General features: G+C 42.4%; 2 protein-coding genes across 4 annotated transcripts in view; one reads left to right on the top strand and one right to left on the bottom strand.

Annotated features, from left to right (window-relative positions):
- Nucleotides 1-13,655, top strand: part of sdccag8 (SHH signaling and ciliogenesis regulator sdccag8) — a 65,285-nt gene extending 51,630 nt beyond the window's left edge. The window contains exons 18-19 of one of the 2 annotated variants that reach the window (XR_008755299.1): nucleotides 235-406; nucleotides 11,055-13,655. Coding sequence is in view for 1 of the 2 variants with exons in the window: in XM_055890028.1 (XP_055746003.1) it covers nucleotides 235-276 (42 nt within the window). In the remaining variant the exon portion in view is untranslated. Of the gene's footprint in view, nucleotides 1-234; nucleotides 6,532-11,054 lie in introns of those variants that run through there. The other variant, XM_055890028.1, reaches the window with a different exon arrangement.
- The window catches only part of akt3a (v-akt murine thymoma viral oncogene homolog 3a), a 148,948-nt gene continuing 126,130 nt past the window's right edge, over nucleotides 4,075-26,892 (bottom strand). For both annotated transcript variants that reach the window (XM_055890030.1, XM_055890029.1), the window contains exons 5-14: nucleotides 23,841-23,988; nucleotides 23,313-23,444; nucleotides 23,102-23,167; nucleotides 21,655-21,723; nucleotides 20,219-20,341; nucleotides 19,358-19,486; nucleotides 15,412-15,626; nucleotides 15,055-15,142; nucleotides 14,620-14,722; nucleotides 4,075-10,516 (exon numbers count right to left, since the gene is read on the bottom strand). In XM_055890030.1, the coding sequence (XP_055746005.1) occupies nucleotides 10,431-10,516; nucleotides 14,620-14,722; nucleotides 15,055-15,142; nucleotides 15,412-15,626; nucleotides 19,358-19,486; nucleotides 20,219-20,341; nucleotides 21,655-21,723; nucleotides 23,102-23,167; nucleotides 23,313-23,444; nucleotides 23,841-23,988 (1,159 nt within the window). In that variant the 3' untranslated portion in view covers nucleotides 4,075-10,430. The remainder of the gene's footprint in view (nucleotides 10,517-14,619; nucleotides 14,723-15,054; nucleotides 15,143-15,411; nucleotides 15,627-19,357; nucleotides 19,487-20,218; nucleotides 20,342-21,654; nucleotides 21,724-23,101; nucleotides 23,168-23,312; nucleotides 23,445-23,840; nucleotides 23,989-26,892) is intronic.

Below are 26,892 nucleotides of genomic sequence, written 5' to 3' on the forward strand. Positions count from 1 at the left end.
TAACAAATATGTTTTCTCTTGGACACTCGGAAACAGCAGTACAGTGAAGCCTAATCATTACAACAGTAATTATCTGGCCAGTTATTATTATTTCTCTAGGCACTGGTCCTCCCAAATTCAAATTCCAGGTCGCACAGCCAAATATTTAGGAGCATATGCAGACAAAATAGTCCCAATTTAGAGGCCTGTGTCCAGGTGTGTTTTTGCTCTTTAATTTCCTCTTTGTTTCCCCAGTTACCTGCTGGTTCTAGGAGGCCTGACACCTTGTCCACATGACATCCTCTTCATCTTGACTGAAGCACAGTGACAGTAAAAATCTGTCGTTCTGCCCCTGAGAAAGGCAGTTTTAACCCACTGTTCCCTGGGCGACGTGGATGTTAAGGCAGCCCCCTGCACCTCTAAATGCGTAAGACACATTTCAGTTGAATGCATTCAGTTGTCCAACTGACTAGGTATCCTCCTTTCCTTATAATGATGGTCTCCTACTGTAGAAATAGTGTATATGACCAATTCAGTTATTATTCTCTCTTGGGTTGGTTTTGGGCCACATCCTGTGTGTGTGTGTATTATTTATACATACAAGCGGAAAGTATTCAGACCCCTTCACTTTTCACATTACAGCCCTATTCTGAAATTTATTAAATTGTTATTTTTCCTCAAATCTACACACAATACCACATAATGACAAAGCAAAAACAGGTACATAAAAAAAAAAATATATCTATATATATAAACTCAGCAAAAAAAGAAACATCCTCTCACTGTCAACTGCGTTTATTTTCAGCAAACTAACTTGACATGTGTAAATATTTGTATGAACATAACAAGATTCAACAACTGAGCCAAATTGAACAAGTTCCACAGACATGTGCCTAACAGAAATGTAATAATGTGTCCCTGAACAAAGGGGGGGTCAAAATCAAAAGTAACAGTCAGTATCTGGTGTGGCCACCAGCTGCATTAAGTACTGCAGTGCATCTCCTCCTCATGGACTGCACCAGATTTGCCAGTTCTTGCTGTGAGATGTTACCCCACTCTTCCACCGAGGCACCTGCAAGTTCTCGGACATTTCTGGGGGGAATGGCCCTAGCCCTCACCCTCCGATCCAACAGGTCCCAGATGTGCTCAATGGGTTTGAGATCCGAGCTCTCCACTGGCCATGGCAGAACACTGACAATCCTGTCATGCAGGAAATCACACACAGAACGAGCAGTATGGCTGGTGGCATTGTCATGCTGGAGGGCCATGTCAGGATGAGCCTGCATGAAGGGTACCACGATGGAGGAGGATGTCTTCCCTGTAACGCACAGCATTGAGATTGCCTGCAATGACAACAAGCTCAGTCCGATGATGCACACCTTGGAGGGTCCAGACCATGACGGACCCTCCACCTCCAAATCAATCCCGCTCCAGAGTACAGGCCTCAGTGTAACGCTCATTCCTTCAACGATAAACGCAAAGCCGACCATAACCCCTGGTGAGACAAAACCGTGACTCGTCAGTGAAGAGCACTTTTTGCCAGTCCTTTCTGGTCCAGCGACTGTGGGTTTGTGCCCATAGGCGACGTTGTTGCCGATGATGTCTGGTGAGGACCTGCCTTTCAACAGGCCTACAAGCCCTCAGTCCAGCCTCTCTCAGCCTATTGCGGACAGTCTGAGCACTAATGGAGGGATTGTGCGTTCCTGGTGTAACTCGGGCAGTTGTTGTTGCCATCCTGTACCTGTCCCGCGGGTGTGATGTTCAGATGTACCGATCCTGTGCAGGTGTTGTTACACGTGGTCTGCCACTGCGAGGATGATCAGCTGTCTGTCCTGTCTCCCTGTAGCGCTGTTTTAGGCGTCTCACAGTACGGACATGGCAATTTATTGCCCTGGCCACATCTGCATGCCTAAGGCACGTTCACGCAGATGAGCAGGGATCCTGTTTTTGAGTCAGTAGAAAGTCCTCTTTAGTGTCCTAAGTTTTCATAACTGTGACCTTAATTGCCTACCGTCTGTAAGCTGTTAGTGTCTTAATGAACATGCACCTGTGGAATGGTCGTTAATTGTTTATGGTTCATTGAACACACATGGGAAACAGTGTTTAAACCCTTTACAATGGTGATCTGTTAAGTTATTTGGATTTTTACGAATTGTCTTTGAAAGACAGGGTCCTGAAAAAGGGACTTTTCTTTTTTTTGCTGAGTTTATATATCACATTTACTTAAGTATTCAGACCCTTTACTCAGTGCTTTGTTGAAGCACCTTTGGCAGCGATTACAGCCTTCTTGCGTATGACGCTACAAGCTTGTCCCATTTGGGGAGTTTCTCCCATTCTTCTCTGCACATCCTCTCAAGCTCTGTCAGGTTGGGTGGGGAGCGTGGCTGCACAGCTATTTTCAGGTCTCTGGTGTTGTTCGATCGGGTTCAAGTCCGGGCTCTGGCTGGGCCACTCAAGGACATTGAGACTTGTCCCAAAGTCATTCCTGCGTTGTCTTGGCTGTGTGGTTAGGTTCGTTGTCCTGTTGGACGGTGAACCTTCGCCCCAGTCTGAGGTCCTGAGTGCACTGGAGCAGGTTTTAATCAAGGATCTCGCTGTACATTGCTCCATTCATCTTTCCCTCGATCCTGACTGGTCTCCCAGTCCCTGAAAACATCCCCACAGCATGATACTGCCACCACCATGCTTCACCTTAGGGATGGTGTCAGGTTTCCTCCAGACGTGACACTTGGCATTGAGGCCAAAGAGTTCAATCTTGGTTTCATCAGACCAGAGAATCTGTTTATCATGGTATGCGAGTCCTTTAGGTGCCTTTTGGCAAACTCGAAGTGGGCTGTCATGTGCCTTTTACTGAGGAGTGGCCTCCGTCTGGCCACTCTACCATAAAGGCCTGTTTGGTGGAGTGCTGCAGAGATGGTTGTCCTTCTGGAAGGTTTTCCCATGTCCACAGAGGAACTCTGGAGCCCTGTCAGTGACCATCGGGTTCTTTGTCACCTCCCTGACCAAGGCCCTTCTCCCCCGATTGCTCAGTTTGGCAGAGCGGCCAGCTCGAGGAAGGTTCCAAACTTGGTGGTTCCAAACTTCTTCCATTTAAGAATGATGGAGGCCACTGTGTTCTTGGGGACCTTCAATACTGCAGACATTTTTTGGTACCGTTGCCCAGATCTGTGCCTCGACACAATCCTGTCTCGGAGCTCTACGAACAATTCCTTCGACCTCATGGCTTGGTTTTTGCTCTGTCAACTGTGGGATCTTTATATAGACAGGTATGTGCCTTTTCAAATCATGTCCACTAAATTGAATTTACCACAGTTGGACTCCAATCAAGTTGTAGAAACATCTCAAGGATGATCAATGGAAACAGGATTCACCTGAGCTCAACTTCGAGTCTCATAGCAAAGGGTCTGAATACTTATGTAAATATGGTATCAGTTTTATTTTGAATCTGTAAACATTTATAATAACCTGTTTTCACTTTGTCATAATGGGGTATTGTGTGTAGATTGACGAGGAACATGTTTACTTAATACATTTTAGAATAAGGCTGTAACAAAATGTGGGAAAAGTCAAGGGGTCTGAATACTTTCTGAATGCCCTGTATGTGTGTAATGGGCAGCAGTAGAGGTAGGGTTAATGATGGTGCTGATGGCAAAGAGCAGGTCTGGGTGATCTCAGGACTCAGTGTGGGGAGCATCTCTGACTGAGAAAACCACAGTGGAGAGCGCCCCATGTCATGGATACTCATGGTCAAACACACTGCCTCAGCCATGCAGAACCAGCAGCAGCAAAGCCCTTAATGAGGGTTTTCTATAGACAAAATTTGCATTTGGAATTACAGATTTGACAGTTTTTGTATTGTTCCTAAATTGTAGTGTTTAATGTTTTTATATATAGATAAGGTTTTTACATGGTAAAAGCTGCATGTTGTAGAATGTCATTTCAATATTTGATATAAACTTCAGTTAAAATTCCAATAAATATTTTACATACAGTGTTGAAAATATTGCTCAATCTGAGTTATTGAGTGTGACAACTATCTTTTTTCTCATTGAGAAATACAGTATGACGAGTAGTCAGAAGTAAGTGACAAAGATAGCAGATTGACAAGGTGCTTTATTTAAGCGGTCTGTAAGAAGGAAAATAATGTGTGTCCCTATCATATACATTTACGTGTAAAAATACTAAGGACGTACAAAAACACTTTCTTGCAGATCATATAATTTTCACATCCTTACGGGTCCTATTCACAAGGGGAAAGAAAACGGTTTGTATTCTTTAATGACAGAGAGTACTACAACTGTTCTCTTTTCTGATACTTCATCCCTTCTGCATAAAATCCTTAACCACATGACTATCTCTTAACGTGGATCTAATGACAGAGCTAGCAAGGTCAAGAAAATGTCAAACTCTGAAGCTACATGGACATCAAATTAATTACAAGTTATTATTACGTCGCTGTTGGATGAAAACCTCGTAACTCCTCTTTTTGCCTTTTTTAAAATGTTATTTTTGACATGTATTGAAAGCAGTAAGTCCACTCAATGTACTCTGAACATTGACTCTAGGACCAATAAAATGTATTTAAAATAGCTTCTGAAAGTTCATAATTGTTTGTTCGTTAATGGGAAAATATGGCAGTTTTTTCAATTTCCTAAAAGTTTTCCGTTTTGAAGATGAGATTTTCATCTGACAGCGATTTGTTTTTAAATAAATACTTTACAATTCATGCTCGTTCATAACACTACCAGGAGCAAGATGACAAGAAAATCTGTTGTAGACATTACAAACAGTAGCAGCAAAGTGTGTACACTGAGGTGTAAAATAGATTTATATATAGACCCTGCAGTTAGTAAGGATAGAACCCACATTGTCGTTGGTCGGAGTCGAGGCGATCACACAGCTCAACTCAGACCTTTGACCCTGGAGATGGCCAACGGCACTAGAATGCTTCACCCAGTGGAACTGAACACCACTCTGTTAATAACCCGCAGAAACAAACATCTGGGATTCCTAGGTGGATGTTCTACATATCCTCCTCATATATAGCTACATTTTTTAATTTATTTTTATTTGATCTGCGAGTTCTAAATTGAATCGTTGTGACTGAGTGGAACTGAGCTCTCTTAGAATAACAGGTAAGACATGTCCAGTAGAAAGGTAAGACCTCATCAGTGTCACTCAGCTGAAGTTGTCTCCCAGCAGCCTCTCCTGGCCTTGTTATTATCACACTTCATTATGACAATATTTTAACAATAAACTAATTTAAGCATGGACTGCATGAGGGGACTGTGCTTTCAAGTAATTCTCTTATTTATTTTTATTTATTTTATATGTAAGGGCAATTTTCAGTTCTCTGAAATCATAAAAGGAGCAATTTACATGAAAGCAGTTTTTTTATGTAATAAAAAAAAGCGTATTATCGTTTTGGCCCGTACTGCCAATTGCCCTTGGTAGTGTGCACTGCAACGTCAATAAGGACATTAGCTTCCCCTTGAAATTCCCTGTTCTCAAATATGTCTTTATAAAAACAGTCTATTCCTTTTTTACAAGTGCATATTCATATGGATGAAATGGAAGTATTGCCGCGTTCACGTGCTATCGGAGTTATAGGAAGCTCCTAATTCCCAGTGGGAAAATTAACTTGAATGACCCTCCAAGTAGGAAACTCAGAAAAGGTTGTTCCCCGAGTTGCCACGTCTTACCACTGACCTTTTCAACCAAAACATGACAACATACGTTTTTTACAATAACCTTATCAATGTGAATAATGTAGCAAGTCTGACCATATTGTCAATATAAAGCAAGCTAGCCAACTTTATTATTAGCAAGCTTATTGGTTGAAGAATTGTTCCGACTTCAAAAGCACTACTCTTAAACAACATGTTGGACACCCCAGTTTCCTATTTCCCACAAGCACGTGAAGCCAGTAATAGTCACAGTTCAGCCAAGCGAAATGTGAAGTCTTCTGTGTCTGAAGCAGTGCCACAGTAATCTCTCGTTGTTAGACGCACATAACATAGGATGGTATCGTAGCGTCTGTCAACATACCGTGGGATGCGACGACTAACGATAGTTTTTTACAATTTGGAATGGGAGTTTCCGTTAAGGGGGACTAAGGGTAGGATTCAATCCGTATCGTGGAAGATCTGCGTTAAAATGTAAAGACAATTTCCGATTGGGCCAACATATGCAGCATTTAACATGAATGCAGATTCCCGCAATGCGGGAACATTTCCTTTAAATTTAAAATCAGGCTTTATCGCGGATCTTCTCCCCCAGGGACATAATCAAGCATCTGACATAATTATGCAAGATTTTATTTCTTTGTGTGACTTTGACAAATGGTGGAGGAAACAGAATTTCACAGAAAAACGAATAGTAATGCCGAAAAGGCGAAAGAGACAATACTGTAACTCTCCCTTCCTTCCCCCTCGTCCATAATCAGCTGCAGTACTAAAGACCATAACATGACTGCTAAATACCCCAAAACATTATACTCAACCATATTCAATTCAAAAATAAAATAAACAAATTCAAGTTGTCCATTGATAATTTTTTTTTTTTTTAAATGTTTAAATAAAAATGATTCAAAATCACATTGTAAGCCATAAAAGCCCCTATTAATCACACATGGTGAAATGTTTCTTTTTTAGTCAAAACACATACCAGCAAAAACAAAAAAGGAATGCATCTTGGAAGACAAAGAGAAAACTCAACCATAACAGACAACCACACAATTGAAAGCCTAGGGGTTAGTGATCACAGCACAGTTGTTCAGTTTCTCTCCACATTCTTCTATCATACATAATTGGCCATATTAATAAAACAACAGATTGACATTCAATCATGAACAATTAACTGCTAAGACAAATAATGTCTTTCCCATATTTCACAGTCTTCTCTTATGAGAAGAGTTAACTTCCTACTTGTATCACAGCTGAACAAGATTCACCATTTCTCATTTTGCAATATAATCTCAAAACCACACCTGTTCCATGCAAAACATTAAAAAAAAAAAAAAAGGACTTTCTCTAGTGGCTTAAATATGGACCAATCATGTCACACTTTTTGAAGTTATGGCCATCATACCTTTTCAATAGACTCACTATATCGAGCCACCTCAAAATGAGTTATACCAAATGACTACTCGTTCTCTTATCAAAGCCATACCACAGTCACTTTCTGAACTAGTAATGTACAGTATATTGTACGCATACAAAATATACTTCTCTCTTGCTCAACTTCCTCTTTTCCCTCTTATTGGACCCCATCAACTACAATGAATATAAGACCAATCATTCATCCTTTGGGAATGTGTAATAATCTGAGAAATGTCACTACATCTGCTTTGGTCTTTTTGGTCCACATCACTACATTCACTCTAACTCTTTTCATACCTTCACAGACAGGATATCTCTTGCTAAAAAAATGGTTTGTCTTCTGCTCTGACATTAGCGTGATAGGCTACGTCCTCCTTGCTTTGCAAACCACTGGTGGAATATACTGAACCTAAATTATATCACAAACATCAAATGGAACTTGAATGGAACCTGGAAATCAGGAATGTGTAAACTCTGTCCTTTCAATGGATAATCGTAGGTCACATTGATGCTAAGCAAGGCTAACTTATGACTAGTGGATAGGACTTGTGCCTTAGTGGTTCTCTTAGGAACTTAGTCGGACTTTTGAAAGTTGTAATAGTAGAAAGCACAAGGTGAAATTTAAAAATTGGGTAGTACATCATCAGTTCCTCTTGTCATTGTAGACCGTAGAGACTTATTTATAACTTGTCAAATGTCCAGATCAACTAGTCCATGTCAGCTAATGGTTTTTAGCCCATTGATTATGTTGTAATGTTTGAGTCACTCGGATATGACATGAACACACATAAGACATGGCAGAATGTGTAGAATTGAAGGAAACTAGCTTTAAAATAGCAAGAAAATATATAGTTATACAGAATGGTGTGTTACGTTCCATTGAATACTATGGCTCTTCTTCCACAGAGCTAAAGTTACTGAATGTTGTACACTTTTAGAATAAATCAAATGATGCCAGTCAGCATAGAGTAGGTGGTTGGCTTGACTATCACTTGAAGATTCCTATGCTGACTGTGGTACACTTAAATAAAATGATGACCCCAAAAAATTATTGGTAATTGACTATTAGCTATAGTAAAACGGTAATACAACACCATAATGTTAAGGAAACTACATTCTATGTAGCATTGAAAGCTGTTACAAGATCCCAAAGTAGTCAGCCACAAAATAAAGTTAATTATACAGTGTATCTACCCTTGGAACATTGGTCACAGAGTCTATAATACTCATTACTTCAGTAAGCTTTGTAGCTATTCTCCATCTACGCCTATTCTTACAATCTCTTGACTTTAAAACCGTAGAGCCAATGAATATATTCCCTTTGTAAATGCTTAAGTTATTCATTCTAATGTCATATTTTTCTTGTTCTAAAAAGCAGAGGTAAAGAAAAAGGCCTAAACGTGCAGTGTGTTATTAAGCAACTAAAATGTAGTAAATTACACAGTTTGAGGAAGCTTGTTCTGTGCCATTCTCATGTATTTACATGTATTACAGGAATGCTCAGATGCTAGAAGACAACAGTAGCGTCATACCAGTTGAAGCTTATACAGCCCTTATATACTGTATGTGGAGAAGAGAACTTAAAGGTTTTAATACCAATTAGACATTCCAGGTTAGATGCCCGTGAAATGTAAAAGTCTTATGAAAATATTTAATAATAATACCTTGATACTGATAGAACTCTTTAATATGCTGTCTGCTCTGTCTTTTTCATTGTCGTCATATTTTGGTAAGAGAACAAAGAAACAAACCAACAAAAATAAAAAATTAGAACAAAAACGACAACATGAAGGCTTTGCTTCTACATTCTTAAGCCATTATTCGAGGTGCCTTTTTCATCCAGAACAAAAGACTGGACATTAATCCTAATCATATAACAAGAACAGTTATACAAAAGAACAAATAAATAAAACAACAGGAAGCCATTGCTGTGGTCCAAATCAAACAATGCCAATACCTCCCTCTTGTCCCCATTGAATCATAGTTATACAGTATGTCCCCCACCCCGGTCAGATAATTCAAATTCCTTCACCCTTCTTACAGGTTTAGCCCCACCCCCAAACCCCATTAGCCACCCCCCTTACAGGAGCATTAGACAGTAAACAGCCACCATCTTGCATTTCTCATTCACATTTATACATTTTTGTTTTTGAATGCTTTTATTTTCTATGGTGATATGTCTGAAATAAAGCTTTACATAATTTCAGTTGTGGGAAGCATCTACCTTCAGCCAGATAACCCTGACACACATACCTAGAATGCTCTTCCTCTCTGTTAGACAAGTTGAGGTGAACCTTGCTGTTCCTGACAGCTAACGCACAGCTCGGATTCACAGGAGGTTACAGCCAACAGTGCTGTGCCTTCAGGCTCTCTTAAAATCTCTACACACAGTACACAAACATTTACTCCCATTCATACATAACATTGGCAGAGCAACATCCCAAAGCGTTCACACTATTCGAATGACTGATTTCACAGGCGAGAGGAGAAAGTAAAAATCACAGCTTATCAACAAATAGCAGACGAGACTAGAGGTTTACTTTTGCACACCTTAAATAAGGGACAAAATGACGTAACAGTATAATATGTGAGACTACAGTCATAGTGTCCATGAGAAGTGGTGGAGGTGGTTTGTATAGTTAGCGCTTGTAGCTTGACCTGCAGAGTAAAGATAGCAGTACCGGTGACCTGTATACGGAGGTGAAGACAGATTGATCTCTGTGTAGCCTGAGTGAACCGTTTTCTGGCCATTTTTGACTTCTGAAAGAAAAATCTCTAATTCTATAGTAAACTTATTTCTATACACACAACACAGATGTTAGCTAACCAAACGATAATGTGTAAACCCAAATGTCATCAAGAGAAGAATGAGGACCGTTGCAGATTATGACACAGCAAACAAATGGAGAATCTCCTGTGAATCTCGAGTTCTAGTATACTGTCCTATGTGAAATGAGAACGCTAAAGACAGCAGCGCTCCCTACCAGGAATGTCAGTCTCCTACAGTAGATAGAACTGGATCGCAGAAGTCAATGACCAAGGGATCTAATGACACACAACACAACAAACCCGTTTGCCCTCTTGAGTCAGTTTCAAGGCTTTAAAAGGAGCATTCCATAAGAAATGCACCTTTAACTGTCGGGAACTACCAACAGGGCTGAACTTCTGTCTGACCACACATGCAAAATCCCCATGAAAAAACAGACACATAAAACATACAGTGATGGATCTCCATGCTCACTATGGAATGACCCAAATGGAGAGAGGAGGGGTTAGCTCAGGCTAGGTTGGTTTTATACTGTAACCTTCCATTGGTACTGATGGTGGTGCAGTACTGTCTGGATACAGCGATCATTCTCTCCCACTGGCCGAGTAGGAGAACTGGGGGAAGTGTGGTCTCCGCTCGTTGTCCATGCAATCCATCCCGTCTTCATCAACTGGGAGGGACAAACAGGACATTACTCACTTCAATCATGCAATTCAACCTTTTTACAGTGATTCTATTTAAGCCTCTCTGATGCTCTAGAGAGCATGTTTAAGGCCTAGATTCATTTAGATCAAGCGTTAACTGGCAATAGCTGACACCCTCATCGCTGATGTTTTGGCACTGTCGGAGGTGTAACTGCGCTGGAGCTGTCAAATCGGTGAGCAGCTGCTCTTGTGATCGTTGTCACGAAGCCACACCCGTCCCACTCGAGTTAGAAGTTCATAACGAGAAGGTGTAGGCTATATAGAAATAATGATGCTCAAATTGAAAATCATTAAACAAAATAATGAGGATTTATATCAGCCAGGTGTGGATTACATCATATTTCAGTGTTCGAATTTGTGAACGACCCACTGGGCACAACGCGTCATTTCAACGTGGATTATTTGGTTGAGCCGTTGATCAATGAGATTACAACCTTCACTGAGTATACCAAACATTAGAAACACACTTACTAATATTGAGTCCCCCCTCCCTTTTGCTTTCAGAACATCCTCAACTCATCGGGGGATGGACTCTACAAGGTGTCAAAAGCGTTCCACAGGGATGCTGGTTCATGTTGACTCCAATGCTTCCCACAGTTGTGTCAAGTTGGCTGGATGTCCTTTGGGTGGTGGACCAGTCTTGATAGACACAGGAAACAGTTGAGCATGGAAAAACCCAGCGGTGTTCTTGACACAAACCGGTGCAGCTGGCACCTACTACCATACCCCATTCAAAGGCACTTACTGTGCATTCGGAAACTATTCAGACTTCTTCCCCTTAATTATATAATTATCCCCCTTCCATAGTTTTTTTTACGTTACAGCCTTATTCTAAAATGAATAAATAAATTATAGGTCTCCCAAGTGGCACAGTGGTCTAAGGCACTGCATCACAGTGCTAGCTGTGCAACTAGAGATTCTGGTTTCGAGTCCAGGCTCTGTGTGCAGCCTGCCGCGACCGGGAGACCCAGGGGCGGCGTACAATTGGCCCAGCGTCGTCTGGGTTAGGAGAGGGTTTGGCCGGGCAGGGATGTCCTTGTCCCATCACACACTAGCGACTCCTGTGGCGGGCCGGGCGCAGTGCACGCTGACACGGCCGCCAGGTGTACGGTGTTTCCTACGACGCTTTGGTGCGGCTGGCTTCCGGGTTAAGTGGGCATTGTGTCAAGAAGCCGTGCAGCTTGGTTGGGTTGTGTTTCGGAGGACGCACGGCTCTCGCCCTTCGCCTCTCCCGAGTCTGTACGGGAGTTGCAGCGATGAGACAAGACTGTAACTACCAATTGGATACCACAAAATTGGGGAGAAAAATCCTCAATCTACAAAAAAAAGAGACATTCACATAAATATTCAGACCCTTTGCTATGGGACTCAATTGAGCTCAGGTGCAACTTGTTTCCATTTATCATCCTTGAGATGTTTCAACAACTTGATTGGTGTCCACCTGTGGTAAATTCAATTGATTGGACATGATTTGGAAAGAAACACCAGAGACCTGAAAATAGCTGTGCAGCGACGCTCCCCATCCAACCTGACAGAGCTTGAGAGGATCTCCAGAGGAGAATGGGAGAAACTACCTAAATAAAGCTGTGCCAAGCTTGTAGCGTCATACCCAAGAAGACTCTATTTATTTCAGCTTTTATTTCTTTCATCACATTCCCAGTGGGTCAGAAGTTTACATTAACTCAATTAGTATTTGGTAGCATTGCCTTTAAATTGTTTAACTTGGGTCAAACATTTCGGGTAGCCTTCCACAAGCTTCCCACAATAAGTTGGGGGAATTTTGGCCCATTCCTCCTGACAGAGCTGGTTTAACTGAGTCAGGTTTGTAGGCCTCCTTGCTCGCACACGCTTTTTCAGTTCTGCCCACAACTTTTCTATGGGATTGAGGTCAGGGCTTTGTGATGGCCACCCCGATACCTTGACTTTGTTGTCCTTTAGCCATTTTGCCACAACTTTGGAAGTATGCATGGTCATTGTCCATTTGGAAGATCCATTGGCAACCAAGCTTTAACTTCCTGACTAATGTCTTGAGATGTTGCTTCAAAATATCCACATAATTTCCCCCCCTCATAATTCCATCTATTTTGTGAAGTGCACCAGTCCCTCCTGCAGCAAAGCACCCTCACAACATGATGCTGCCACCCCCGTGCTTCACGGTTGGGATGGTGTTCTTCAGATTGCAAGCTTCCCCCTTTTTCCTCCAAACATAACGATGGTCATTATTTTCATTTCATCAGACCAGAGGGCATTTCTCCAAAAAGTACAATCTTTGTCCCCATGTGCAGTTGCAAACCGTAGTCTGGCTTTTTTATGGCGGTTTTGGAGCAGTGGCTTCTTCCTTGCTGAGCAGCCTTTCAGGTTATGTCGATATAGGATTTGTTTTACTGTGGATATAGATACTTTTGTACCTGTTTCCTCCAGCATCTTCACAAGGTCCTTTGCTGTTGTTCTGGGATTTGCACTTTTTGTACCAAAGTACATTCATCTCTAGGAGACAGAACGCGTCTCCTTCCTGAGTGGTATGACAGGTCTGTGGTCCCATGGTGTTTATACTTGCGTACTATTGTTTGTACAGATGAATGTGGTACCTACAAAGTACCTGCAAAAATCACTGACGCTGGAGAGTCATATCTCCCTCACTAACTTTAAGCATCAGCTGTCAGAGCAGCTCACAGATCACTGCACCTGTACATAGCCCATCTGTGAATAGCCCATCCAACTATCTTATCCCCATACTGTTATTTCTATCATTTATTTTGCTCCTTTACACCCCAGTATCTCTACTTGCACATTCATCTTCTGCACATCTATCACTCGTGTTTAATTGCTATATTGTAATTATTTTGCCACTATGGCCTATTTATTGCCTTACCTCCCTTATCCTACCTCATTTGCACACACTGTATATGGACTTTTTATATTGTATTATTGACTGTATGTTTGTTTATTTCATGGGTAACTCTGTGTTGTTTGTGTCGCACTGCTTTGCTTTATCTTGGCCAGGTCGCAGTTGTAAATGAGAACTTGTTCTCAACTAGCCTACCTGGTTAAATAAAGGTGAAATGAAAAAATTAAATAAAAAATTGCTCCCAAGGATGAACCAGACTTGTGGAGGTTTACCATTTTTTTCTGAGGTCTTAGCTGATTTTTCCACGATGTCAAGCAAAGAGGCACTGAGTTTTAAGGTAGGCCTTGAAATACATCTACAGGTACACCTTCAATTGACTCAAATTATGTCAATTAGCCTATCAGAAGCTTCTAAAGCCATGACATAATTTTCTGGAATTTTCCAAGCCGTTTAAAGGCACAGTCAACTTAGTGTATGTAAACTTCTGACCCACTGGAATTGTGATACAGTGAATTAATCTGTCTGTAAACAATTGTTGTAAAAATGACAATTGTTGGAAAAATGAAAGATGACTTTGTGTCATGGACAAGTAGATGTCCTAACCGATTTGCCAAAACTATAGTTTGTTAACAAGAAATGTTCGGAGTGGTTGAAAAACAAGTTTTAATGACTACAACATTAGTGTATGTAAACTTCCGACTTCAACTGTATGTTTACATTTGCAAACATTTCTAAAAAACAGTTTTTTCTTGGTCATTATGGGGTATTGTGTGTAGATTGAGGCTGTAATGTAACAAAATGTGGAGAATGACAAGGGATCTGAATACATTCCGAATGCACTAGAAATGTTTTGTCTTGTCCATTCACCCTCTGATTGGCACACATACACAATCTGTCTCAATTGTTTCAAGGCCAAAAATCCTTATTTGACCTGTCTCCTCCCCTTCATCTACACTGATTGAAGTCGAATTCCAGGAGCCGCTTGTGAATTTGACAGCCCTAACGCAGCAGTTCCTCCTCCAACACTGCTAAAACAACTGCTATGCGGCTAGCGTGGCTCTGATACAATCTAGCCCCAAAATAAAACATGATCATCTAACATATGGAAAGACATTGTTACACCACTTGCACATCTAACATAGCCTGAGTAAAGTGTCAAGTGACAGTGTCTCACCTTTTAAACATTAGCAAAAAAGAACAATAAGAAAAAGTTTCACTCACATTTTTCAGGGGGAGTTATTGTAATTGTCTGTGCCGTGAATTCTTCGTCAAAATACCTGGTATCTGTCTCTGACGACACCTGAGGTTTGAAGGGCGGTATCAGCTAGGTAGGAGGGGAGGGAAACACACAGCACTTGTGTCACAGAGGTGTTGCAGCACACAGGCAGGACTGGAGGCAACGAGTTTACACCTCCCACAATGCATTTCACCTCCCTCTGCTACCAGGGTTGCATCATCTTAGGAGTACACTGTGTCTGTGATGGTAAAGCACTGAAAGAGCAAGGATAACTTTCCTTTATCTAGACAGTGAGTTAGCAAACTATGATCAGGAATGCATACTGGTGAGAGGCAAAGAGCAGGAGTCCTGTAGGGCTCCCAACATGATTCTACAATATGAATGTGTACATATTATAGAACTGGTATTACAGGCATTACCTTCTTATCATAAACATCTTGCCACTCGATTCCAGTAAAGAAACTATGTCCCATGATTTCTTTAGCATCATCTGGACCTCCTCCAAGCCTGTGAAAAGTAAGCAGTAAGGTTTGTCTGCCTCCAAGACATTAGTGTTACAGTACTTTGAATTTGATGAATAGATATGATTGACTTGAAGCTTTTTAAAGCTAGCAGGGTTGGGGTTAACTGAGTGTAATACTGAATTGACCTCAACCCTGATAGTTAGTTTAAATAGAACTAGTGTATAGTCACTTCCAATGGGGCATTATTGGATGGTGAGCAGTGCTGCTTGGAGTCTGGCTGGCCAGGGTGTGTATAGTATAGCTGGCCTATACCTTTTGTTGGGGTCCTTTATGAGTAGTCCTGACAGCAGTGACTTGGCGTCTGACGACAGCGTGCGGGGGAACTTGATGTCCTCCATGAGGATCAGCTCAAACAGCTTCTCGTGGTCCTGGTTGTAGAAGGGTAGCCGACCGCACATCATCTCATACATGACCACGCCCAGACCCCACCAGTCCACTGCCCGGCCGTAGTCATTGTCCTCCAGCACCTGGACAGACACACAGATCATGGAATAAGAACATATTATCAATATGAACTGTACGGTATCTCTATGGGACAGGCACTAACTCCTCTATTCAACATTGCAGTTCAGAGGAACAAACTGCTGCAAACTGGTCCAATCACCCCTGCCAACAACACACACAAAAACACGAAGCACATCAACTTTGTTATTTCGCCAAGCGTTTTACATACAACCGACTTCTGACGCAAAGTTGGTTAACAAACGACCTGGTGGACATTTGACCCCTGCGAGTTTCTGTTTCCAGGACCAGCTGTTTTACTATGACAAACACAAAGCCCTATTCCACAGTATGGTGTTCCCGTGACATGAGAACCCAACAGCATCATGCAGTGGCATCACTACATAGACTGCGATGGCTGTCACTCTGCTGCTGCGTGTCACAGATGCCCCTGTTGGCCAAGCCAAGTGGCTGGCGCTGGAGGCCCTACCTGGCACGGGCAGACAGGAAACGCTCCTGGATGGACATAGAGGGCCTCGCCATCATGATGTGACCCGCTGGTTCAAGGGCAGCCCCACCAGAGAGAGAGGTGGATACCTGGCTACGGGAAGCATGGAGCCAGAGGAGCCACGTCTGAATCAAAGCCTTCTATCTGGGCTGCTGTCCTAATACACAATCAACCTGCTCTTCTCCTTCTCTTACATCGTCTCCGGTGTGCTGCCGTTCACCTTGTTGGAAAAGCGAGGGAGGAAGAGAGATGGAGGGAGTACAGGCTCCATTTCAGACCGTCGCTGAGGAAAGGCCTAATTAATATGACTACCTAACGACAAGTGGCGCTGGAGAGAGGCCAGTTAAGCATATGCTCTGAATCTCTAGAATAATAATGTCTTGTCTCTAATCTTAATGGGAAGCAGAACCTGGACGTGTCAACGCAATGACCCGCTGTCTTAAAGAGTAGTCCTAACCAGAAAATATCAACCAAGACAACATGACAACCTCCAAAAAACATTCTGAATTTCTGGGCCCGTATTCATAAAGCATCTCAGAGTAGGAGTGCTGATCAAGGATAAGTTCTGCCATTTAGATTATATTGAAGAAGACGAGGAGCTGATCCTAGATCAGCACTCCTACTCAAGACGCTTTATGAATACAGGCCCTAATCACTAAGAATTCAGTTAGACTGAACTTTAAATGACTGAAACAAGTTACTGTGTTTGTACACTACATGTAATCCCAGAAAGCTGAGAATTATCAAACTAAATAACACTGGAAGCAAATTGCTGGTAATAACACGTATTGGGCTTATCAAGACGGGCAACCGGCTGGATGGAAATCAGCATCACTGAGAGAAACAGTGGTACAGTCAAAGATGAACTATTCATGGGTTTGAACATAATGCTGGAGGGATAACACTGGATTACCAAGTAAAAACCTGAGGAGGAATGCTACCACGCACACCAGATGGAGTATCCTTCCCCCTCATCAAACCAAAAGTTATGATAAAAAATAGTTACATGTTTAATGCCGTTTCATCACCTAGGGCCAGAGGTGTGTGTGTGTGTCTGTACATATGCATATGTGTGTACATATGCATGTGTGTGTGCAGGGAGAGCTGGGATTGGGAGTTTGTCCTGGGACTGTAGCAGGAGCAGCTCGGGTGCAGGCAGGGATGCGATTAATACACACAGAGCCAGTTGGGGTCCCCCCTGTTCCAGAGCCACAGGCAGAGAGGCAAGCCTGGAGGGGAGGAACAGGCCCCGTTCGGACAGCCATGTGGCGGGGCTGCTGCTCCCAGGACTGACTGGGGCCCTTGGCAGGCTTGGCTGGGCAGGGACAGAGAGAGAGAGCCTTTGGCTCCACCAGCCCAGTTACCCAGCGGGGCACAGGGAACAAACACACAGCTCCGCCCGCCCAGCCTGCCCTAGCTTGTGTACACACACATAAAGAAACATAATAGGCTAAATGTACATATACACATGGCGCATAAATGTGCATTGAAACACTACAGTATAAACAATTTAATATATTTTTACTACCGTTATCAAATCATTTGTTTATATCTTCCCAAATGTTTTAACCTGCATACATGCATATCAAAATGAGAGAGATGTCACTGAGTTATTTCAATAAGGCTAAAGTAACCAAAACTAGGAAAGTATGTGTTACAAATGTATTATTAAGAAAAAATATTTTTGGTATTCTCATTTGCCCTTTTTTTAACAAGACAAATCAAATATATTTTACACAAACAAAAAGAAAAACTATCTAAATTTCATTTTTATAACCCCAAAGCATTGGAATATTTTAACTTCCCTCTTTTAAATCCCAGCTACTTTGCATGTCTGGAACTTGGCGCGGAGTGTGTTCTGTTATTTTTACACCAGTGCGGCGGTATAGATTTCCAGGTTTCCCAGCCACCTTCTTCCAACCTCCCCCATCTGCCACCATCTGCCTCTATTTAGCATGTACTTTTTTGTGCAATCACATACTCTTGTGAAAAATAACCAACACTCAAATCATCTCCTGGCACAGCGGAGGGCCTTAGCAAAACAAAATCCAGCGCCAAATTGTCCTCCATACTTTTTTAAGTGGGATCTATGCCCCCCTCTATCCCCTGCCTTTCTTCCCCCACCCGACCCACAGTCCTCACTCCTCTGCACTTCATAAATATGCATTGTAGTAAAAACCTGAGACCATAACGTTGGTCATGTTTAAGCATTGGTTAAAGGGGGAAAAAAATGGTTTGCAATGTGGAAGTTTTTAAATGTTTTTTTTGTCATTCAGAAAGGACACCAAATACTTGTTATTGAGTTGTAAAATATTGTACATCTACTTTACTGTTGTTAATGACCAGAATATAGCAGTTCGTTATTGAACATTAAAGTGACTACTTAAAGCTAGAATCTGCAGTACCCCGCCTTCGTTTTGGTGAAAAGCTGAGAGATGCGCCTGGAAAGATGTAACCATTCAAAGATTTATACACAGAGCTATGGATGCAAGTACCCTCCTTGATATCAAAATTATAGTTTTAACTAGGTTATGAGGATATACAGTGTTTGTTTACATTTACGTTGTTTACAAACATTGGAGTAAAACAACTTATATTTTGGGTTCTGATGGGGTACGACAATTGAACTAAGTTCATGAGGCATTTATAAGGTCTATTGTTCAAGAATCAAAGAGCATATATCATTCATTTATAAGTCCAAAAATGGATGTAGCAACTAAACATTCTAGCTTTAAATAAAGAGAGAAGATAAAACAAATCGGCCAATGAGAAATCACAGCAGAACGGTGTTTGATATAACTAGATTCCTCAATTTCAATCTTACAACTTCACACATCCACTTGTTTGTCAGCCTGGCGCCAGGGACAGTGTCTCCTATAGAGCATGTGAGGGGGTTTACATTATGCTCACTGTGAGAGGCAGTGTGAGTCCCAATGGCGTCATTAGCTATGGGACTCTGCCATGAGGATGATGTAAACCTGCTGCCATAGCTACAAGCATTATTTGGCAGATGAATCTTAAAGTCTTGGCCATAAATAGGCTACAGTATCTCAATAGACTGGTTATTGTAGTGGGTTTATGATGTTTAGTTCTAAATCAAAGTGAACTGGGGTACACAACTATAATAATGATGTAGACCTAATACAATTGAGTTCTAATGCTCGGGTGAGTTTTGTACTGTATGTCAGGGGTTTGAAGGGGTGAATATACCAGACAGGGAATGTGGGTTTAGAAGGGACCGTACAGTACCTCTGGAGCTAGGTACTCCGGCGTTCCACAGAAAGTCTTCATTGTAGCAGCATCTGTGATTCCTTCCTTGCAGAGCCCGAAGTCTGTGATTTTGACGTGTCCGTCTTTGTCTAGCATTAGGTTCTCCAGCTGCAGGGGAACAGGAAACAACTTTGAAAGCGCTGAAGGCCAAGCCAGTGTGTGGGCAGAACAATGCCACAAGGACAGACAAGCACTGCAGTGCAACACAGTTAGAAAAACAGGCTTATAAAAGCCCAGGGATGTACTGCGAACTCAACGACTCTGACAACACATACTGTATTGCTGAGCTGCACAAGAGAAGGCAGTCTGTGATTCCTCTCTATGTCCCCCAAGTTTATTTGATAATTTCACGTACACAAGAAAATGTACTGTCTGCCTCTGCCTCTACTCATGTCTCAGCCAGTAAAATGTGTTGTGGAGACACTTCACATTGTGAGGGAAGTTGAATAGTCTGACCAGAGTCACGTTAATAACAAGGAGGAAAGTAAACAAGTCTCCTTCTTGTTCACAGTTCCTAGCAGATGAAGGGAAAGAAACCTCAAGCTAGTCAAGCCGTTCAACCTTTTAATTTTAACGGCAAACGCTTCTTTTTTTATGTTTCTTGGCTCCTTTCAGGCAGGCTTGGGCCAAGGCTGTAAGCGAAACGCTGTGTCATCTTTCACACACCCGAGAGAATTTTGATGTTTTTCAAAAAGCCCCTCTCTCCCAAAACTGAAAACTCTGGAGCTTTTAATACATTCCCCACATCCCGTGCCACTCGCACAGGATAATGGGCCACATTAGGTGAGGGAAACAACAACTTCCCAAATATCTGATTACTTTCCCGCTTTTTTTGTTTACCTTGAGATCCCGGTACACAATCTTGGCGGAGTGCAGGTAGTCCAGAGCGGAGACTATTTCGGCACCGTAGAAGCGCGTGCGGTCCTCAGAGAACACCCGCTCTCTCGACAAATGGAAAAACAGCTGCAGGATAAACAGCAGGGACAGGATTGCAATAATTACTGATTTATTGGAGGAAATTAACACAACATAAACTGCCTCCCATCGCCATATTGAGATGATGGATGGTGGGGCCCTTGGAGGACGCCCGGCGAACTTAGACAGCAGCTGGCGCATCATCCCCATCTCTCCACCGGGTAGCCGGCGCGGCCTGTTAAATCAGCCTTTTAATCAATACACCAATCTTGTTAAAGGCAATCGGCGCCGCTCATGGGCTAACATCCCATTAAAGAGGCCGGCGCCCTTTTCTGCAATCATCTTTTCATTTTTGAAAGAGTGAGTATGGGAATACCCTCTCCTCCATTCTCTCTCTCTCTGTCAGATGTCAAGGCTCTCTGTAATTTCTCTGCCATCCCTCTCCCCCTCCTGTCTCCCTGCCCGAGCTCCTCTTGTACAAATTACCCAGGAGGACACGGGGCGGCACATCTTCCATTAATTGTTGAGGGAGGTTTGCATATGGCCGCTGGGGCGGTGCTAACGGCCTGCCTGATCAGCCTGACCAGCCTGACAGGTGGGGAGGAGAGGGGAGGTGTGGGGTAGAGGGGGGGCTATGGGTGAGGACAGGTGGGCCTTCATCAGAGCACTGGCAGCTGTGAATGCGGCAGGCAGGTTTGTAAAGATGAGGGAGGGAGGCAGGCAGACAGATCGGCCCACTAAGGTGAGGGGGTTCTGGGTTGGAGCCTGCTGGACTGATGGAGGGAGCAGGTGATGTTTAGACTGAGGGAATGAACATAAGATTGCAAAGCATCCCGATTAAAAATGCCGTAAATCGAAATTTTTGCGAATCAAAAATCATTGCAGAATGTCATTTCAGTAATATCACCCATAGGTGTGTTCAAATGGACATAAATTGGGAAAAGGTTTGGAATGGTGACAGGTGGAGACCAGTTTGCTGGAAGCAGAAAATATCCAACTTTACCAGAGAGAAATACTGTGGAAGCGACAGAAGAAATGTATTAGACCATGATACACTCATACAATGCTCATTGGTCAATCTGAATTATTTCAGTATAGAATGATCCTGCAAACTCAAAAGTACAACAGTAATCTTACACTCCACAGACAGGACCTACACAGGACCGACCGTGTGCTGTACTCCTCTGTGTGTGAGTGTATGGGTAACTTTAGAGAGAGAGAGACAGAGACCGAGACACAGACAGTGAGAGAGAGACAGATGGAGAGAGAGAGCCACAGACAGAGAGAGAGAGAGAGAGAGAGAGAGAGAGAGAGAGAGAGAGAGAGGACAGACAGAGATACTGGTACTAGTCAGGGCTTACCTCTCCTCCATTCACATATTCCATTACAAAGCACAGGCGGTCTTTAGTCTGGAAGGAATACTTCAAAGACTGAAACAGGAGGAACAGAAACACAACCATCAGCTCCACAACCTGAGGATGGTTTTCACACCTAGCACATATGTATATTCTTGTTGTTTTTCAGAGAGAAGTACGTTTTCTATCCAGGGAGTACACATTAAACAAAATAACAGTTGCTCTTTGACTCTCTTAAGCCTTGATTGCAGATGTGAGAGAAGTGAAACAAGGTGAAACGTTACCGTGATGTCATATGAACCTTAATTGTTTTGCTGCATGTGTGTGTGTTTTTGCTTGTGTGTGTTTTGCAGCGAACAACAGCATCTGGAGTATCACTGAAATGACCTCTCAGTGATGTCTTGTCGACAGATGTAAAGCTAGACTTGGGCTGTTCATTTCTAACAGTTTATCCACTGCATTATAATGAGTCTCTGGGGGTTCAGGTACATATAGGCTGCTAACTGCTTTTGTCTATTGTATGCATGGGTACATGTGAGCGTGCGTGCATGCATGCATGCCTTTGTGTGTGTGTGTGTGTGTGTGTAGGGATGCGTACTCACAGTTAGGAAAGGGTTCCTGGTGCTTTTTAATACTCTGCTCTCTGTGAGTGTGTGTGTGTGTGTGTGTGTGTGTGTGTGTGTGTGTGTGTGTGTGTGTGTGTGTGTGTGTGTGTGTGTGTGTGTGTGTGTGTGTGTGTGTGTGTGTGTGTAGGGATGCGTACTCACAGTGCCTGGTGTTTTTTAATACTCTGCACTCTGTGAGTGTGTGTGTAGGGATGCATACTCACAGTTAGGAAAGGGTGCCTGGTGTTTTTTAATACTCTGCTCTCTGTGTGTGTGTGTGTGTGTGTGTAGGGATGCGTACTCACAGTTAGCAAAGGGTGCCTGATTTTTTTTAATACTCGGCTCTCTGTGAGTGTGTGTGTAGGGATGCGTACTCACAGTTAGGAAAGGGTGCCTGGTGTTTTTTAACACTCTGCTCTCTGTGAGTGTGTGTGTGTGTGTGTGTGTAGGGATGCGTACTCACAGTTAGGAAAGGGTGCCTGGTGTTTTTTATTACTCTGCTCTCTGTGAGTGTGTGTGTAGGGATGCGTACTCACAGTTAGGAAAGGGTGCCTGGTGTTTTTTAACACTCTGCTCTCTGTGAGTGAGTGTGTGTGTGTGTGTGTGTGTGTGTGTGTAGGGATGCATACTCACAGTTAGGAAAGGGTGCCTGGTGTTTTTTAACACTCTGCTCTCTGTGAGTGTGTGTGTGTGTGTGTGTGTGTGTGTGTGTGTGTGTGTGTGTGTGTGTGTGTGTGTGTGTGTGTGTGTGTGTGTGTGTGTGTGTGTGTGTGTGTGTGTGTGTGTGTGTGTGTGTGTGTGTGTGTGTGTGTGTGTGTGTGTGTGTGTGTGTAGGGATGCATACTCACAGTTAGGAAAGGGTGCCTGGTGTTTTTTAACACTCTGCTCTCTGTGAGTGTGTGTGCCACTTCATCCTGTGGGATATAAGGTAGTGAATAGAACACTGCTTCTGAGACAGCGCAGCATATGAATATAACAGTCATTTCTTTATAGAACGTCATTCAACTTGCTACCAGTAGGTTTAGTTTGATGAAGTAATTAACATGGAGTGAAACGTACCTTTGCAATAATGACTTCTTTCTTCAAAATCTTCATTGCATAATATTTCCCGTTAGCCTTCTCTCTCACTAGAATCACTTTACCAAAAGTGCCTTTTCCCAGTAGTTTTAAGTAGTCAAAGTCATTCATTGTCTGAAAGAAACCGTAGGTCAAGTCAGTGCAGTTATAATAGTTCTAGAAAGCAGAATTTGTGTCTGATTTTAGAGGACTGATGGGAAACTTAACACATCATTTAACAGCTCCGCAAAATGATTCTATCCGTGTTTCTGTATCAGTCAATCAGGATATGTCTCCCGTGGTGTGGTCATCCTTTAGTCAGTGGAGCTAAAGAAGACACTTTGAACCAATGGCTTCTTGCCACTGAAACACTTCACGACGTGTTGCTTAGAATTTGTATGTTTATTTAATTTCATCCCTTAGGTCCCCGTGCGGGATGGGATTGGGATGTAACTTCATTTTGTATGTATCTATTCATGTTTGCTGACAATTATTATCACAAAAAGTCAGTGGTCCAGATGTATCTCTTACCTTCCGTTTATGGTGGCTGGTAGAGGTGTCCATCTCCTCCAGCTCTCCGATGTTGTCCATCTGAGCCGTGGGACTGCATTGGATCCTCTCTTCCTCCTGTCTTTGGAGTTTGTCTGCTACTATCTGGATGGCCTCCGTCCACTCATCCCTGTTTGCAGAACACAAACCTCTAGTTACAGATGCAGTCAAATATATCGGCATCCTTGCACTTTACTATGGCTTGCGATGGAGCAGAATGTTCTGTTTCTCTTTTCAAAACTGGTTGAATGGCAATTTTTACCCAGTAGGCAGCTGCAACTTACCACGTGATAAATTACACAGTAAATGACTTGCCTCCAAGCAAGTTTGTTTGAATTTGAAATTATTTATATATATTTTTGTCATGTGAAGTTGGAAATCAAACAAATACACGTGTGAACACCAAAAGTGTTTTCAATTTCAACTTATTTTAAAAGAAATAGGGGATCTTGCAAGGGTACTAATATATTTGACTGCAACTGTAGGTAGTGTGTCTTAACAGTCTATAGTCTGGTTAGCCCTGTCCACTTGTCCCTGTCAGGATATGTACACCTGTAAAGTTACATATACAGTATAACAATAGTCTGGAGTATGGATAGCCTATTTTAACTCATACCATACAGCAGCTGTAATACAGACACATGAACAAACTTCTGCATGGTAACAGTGATATTTCACAATGAAATGTAGCTACTTGTTTGACGTCTAATGTGACACCATTATGCATAATCAATGACATTCTGCTATGTTAAGAATGATCTATAGACAGTGCAATATATTCATTACACCTTCACAATGGGGTAAAACTAGAACTTTCAACAAAGGCTAATCTATGCAATCATCTATGTAATCGTCAATGATCAGTCGCTTTAAAACAAAACAAATGTTCACAAATTAGTTTATGTCAATGGGAACTACTGCGTGTTTGCAAATGGCTTTACCCCCCATTGGGTTTTCATTTGTTGTGCCGTACAACATCTGTTGCATTAAAAGAGTGATGCATTTGGATTTGTGAGCACGTGTGTATTTAATGATGATGAATATATCCGTGTGTGGTTTGTGCTTCCCTCTGGGCTGTACCACTGCTACATCAACATTCCACAGGAGGGGATCGTTAGCATTTGGAAACTTTCATTTACAGTACGTTAATCTCTCATGGACCAATTCTTGTGGAGAAATGAAACGGTGAGAATCTGTCAAGGTTCACATAGAATTATATGATTACGAGCAGCAGTAGATTTTTGTCATTGATTATTTGAACGAATCAGGATTGGGGAGAAGGCGATGCTTAAACTGGTGCGGTGATTTTCAAGCCCGTGTGCAGATGATAAACGGTTTCCACTAGATTCCACATCCACAGTCAAAATTGGCTATATTGTAAAAATTCATGAAACCAAAAATGTCCTTTCGAGCCATGATAAATACAGGTGAAATTAGCAGAAGGAAGGGGTTTGAACTAGAGTTTCCGTTTGCGAGGGAGGAGACTTCGCTTCCTTCCTTTACACAAAGGTAATCACAACTGTTAATGGTATTCCCCCTAGAAGTCAAACAGGACATCTAGCACATGTGGTAACCTGATAAAACAAACAACATTTGACTCACAAAGTAGCATCCGTGTGGGTTTTTTGTTCCATGTTTTGTTTGGACTTTGAGAGGCCCATATGTTACAATGAGGGATTGAACAAGATGCAAATCCATACCAACAAAAAGACTCTTTCTGAACACCTTTTCCCAGCTTCACTCAGGTTTCTGAATATATCGGATGTGACTCCGAACAAGGGCAAAGAAAAGTTGTGTTCCATTTGAACAATCAAACGGCACAGTGTACACATAAAAAGCAACGGGAATCCTCTCAAGGTCGTGCAGATGAATGCGAGCCGAGCCTCTCTCCCTACCCCCTCCGTGTTTTTTTTTTACGTATAATGAGATTTTTTCGCTAATGAGAGATAATGGGCCTGACTACAGTCGGGCGACGTGCCAGCTGGTGCCTCCCCTCTCCTCACTCGTGGGCCTGCCAATGCTGGGCCCTTGCCAGGCGGGTACAGTACAGTAAAAGCTGCTGCCAGCCAGCCAGAGACACAGTACAGTACAGTGGCTGTAAGGTTTAAGACAGGAACTGGAAAATATGTTTAACCTTTCCTCTTAACCGCTGGCTGCACTTCCCCTCAACCCCCTGGCCTGTCTAGTGAGGCTACAGCTCAAACTCAAATTCTCTTCACTTCACCAGCAGAAAGTAGAGTTTAAGACCATAACATCTGCCAGTGCTACTTCCTCTACCCAGCTCTGCTCCGTAGCTCACTCTCACAGGTCGCTGCCTGCAGTTGCCCGTTCCCCAGAGACAGAAGAGAGGATCGTCTGTATGTGTGCCAACTGTGAACAGGCACAGCTTATTATCTTAAGTCTTTTGGGCAAACACTGTTCTTTCTGGAGAGAGATAAACATCTCAATTTCCGAGAAGAAGAGCAGCTGGAGAATTTATGCCAGTGCTACTATACTTGAAAGGTCTCTTTTCTAGCCTACATACAAACCCCCCACAACCCCCTCTGCTGATCACCTGGTTGGTTTTACTGGAACGGTAAATGGAGCATGTATGATCTGTGTTTTCTATCCATCTTTGTTAAATGACACACTGCTCTAATTTCAAATGGATTTGAAACTGAGGACAAATATGTTTGTCGCAGAAAACGTTCACACAAAATTATCTCTGAAATACCATTTAGTATAAAGTCATTTCATAGTCATATTATAGGCCAGTGATGGGCAACTGGCGGCCCGCCACCGCAGATCAATTTCATTTTTGGGAGGAGGGAACTCAGTCGGGGTCTCAACTTAATGTTGTGAGGTAGAATACACAAGGTGCAATTTTGAAAATTGGTTGTGCATCAGCATTTTCTGTCTTGTTATGTCAATTAGCCATGTCAGCTAAACATTTTTAGATTGGTAAGTTAGTCTACCCTGCTATCTAAACATGTAGTAATCATTGTCAAATTTTTGACCGGGGAACCCCATTGATTTTGTTAGTCATTCTCACTCA

Source organism: Salvelinus fontinalis, chromosome 30 (assembly GCF_029448725.1).
Source record: "Salvelinus fontinalis isolate EN_2023a chromosome 30, ASM2944872v1, whole genome shotgun sequence".
Lineage (NCBI taxonomy): Eukaryota > Metazoa > Chordata > Actinopteri > Salmoniformes > Salmonidae > Salvelinus > Salvelinus fontinalis.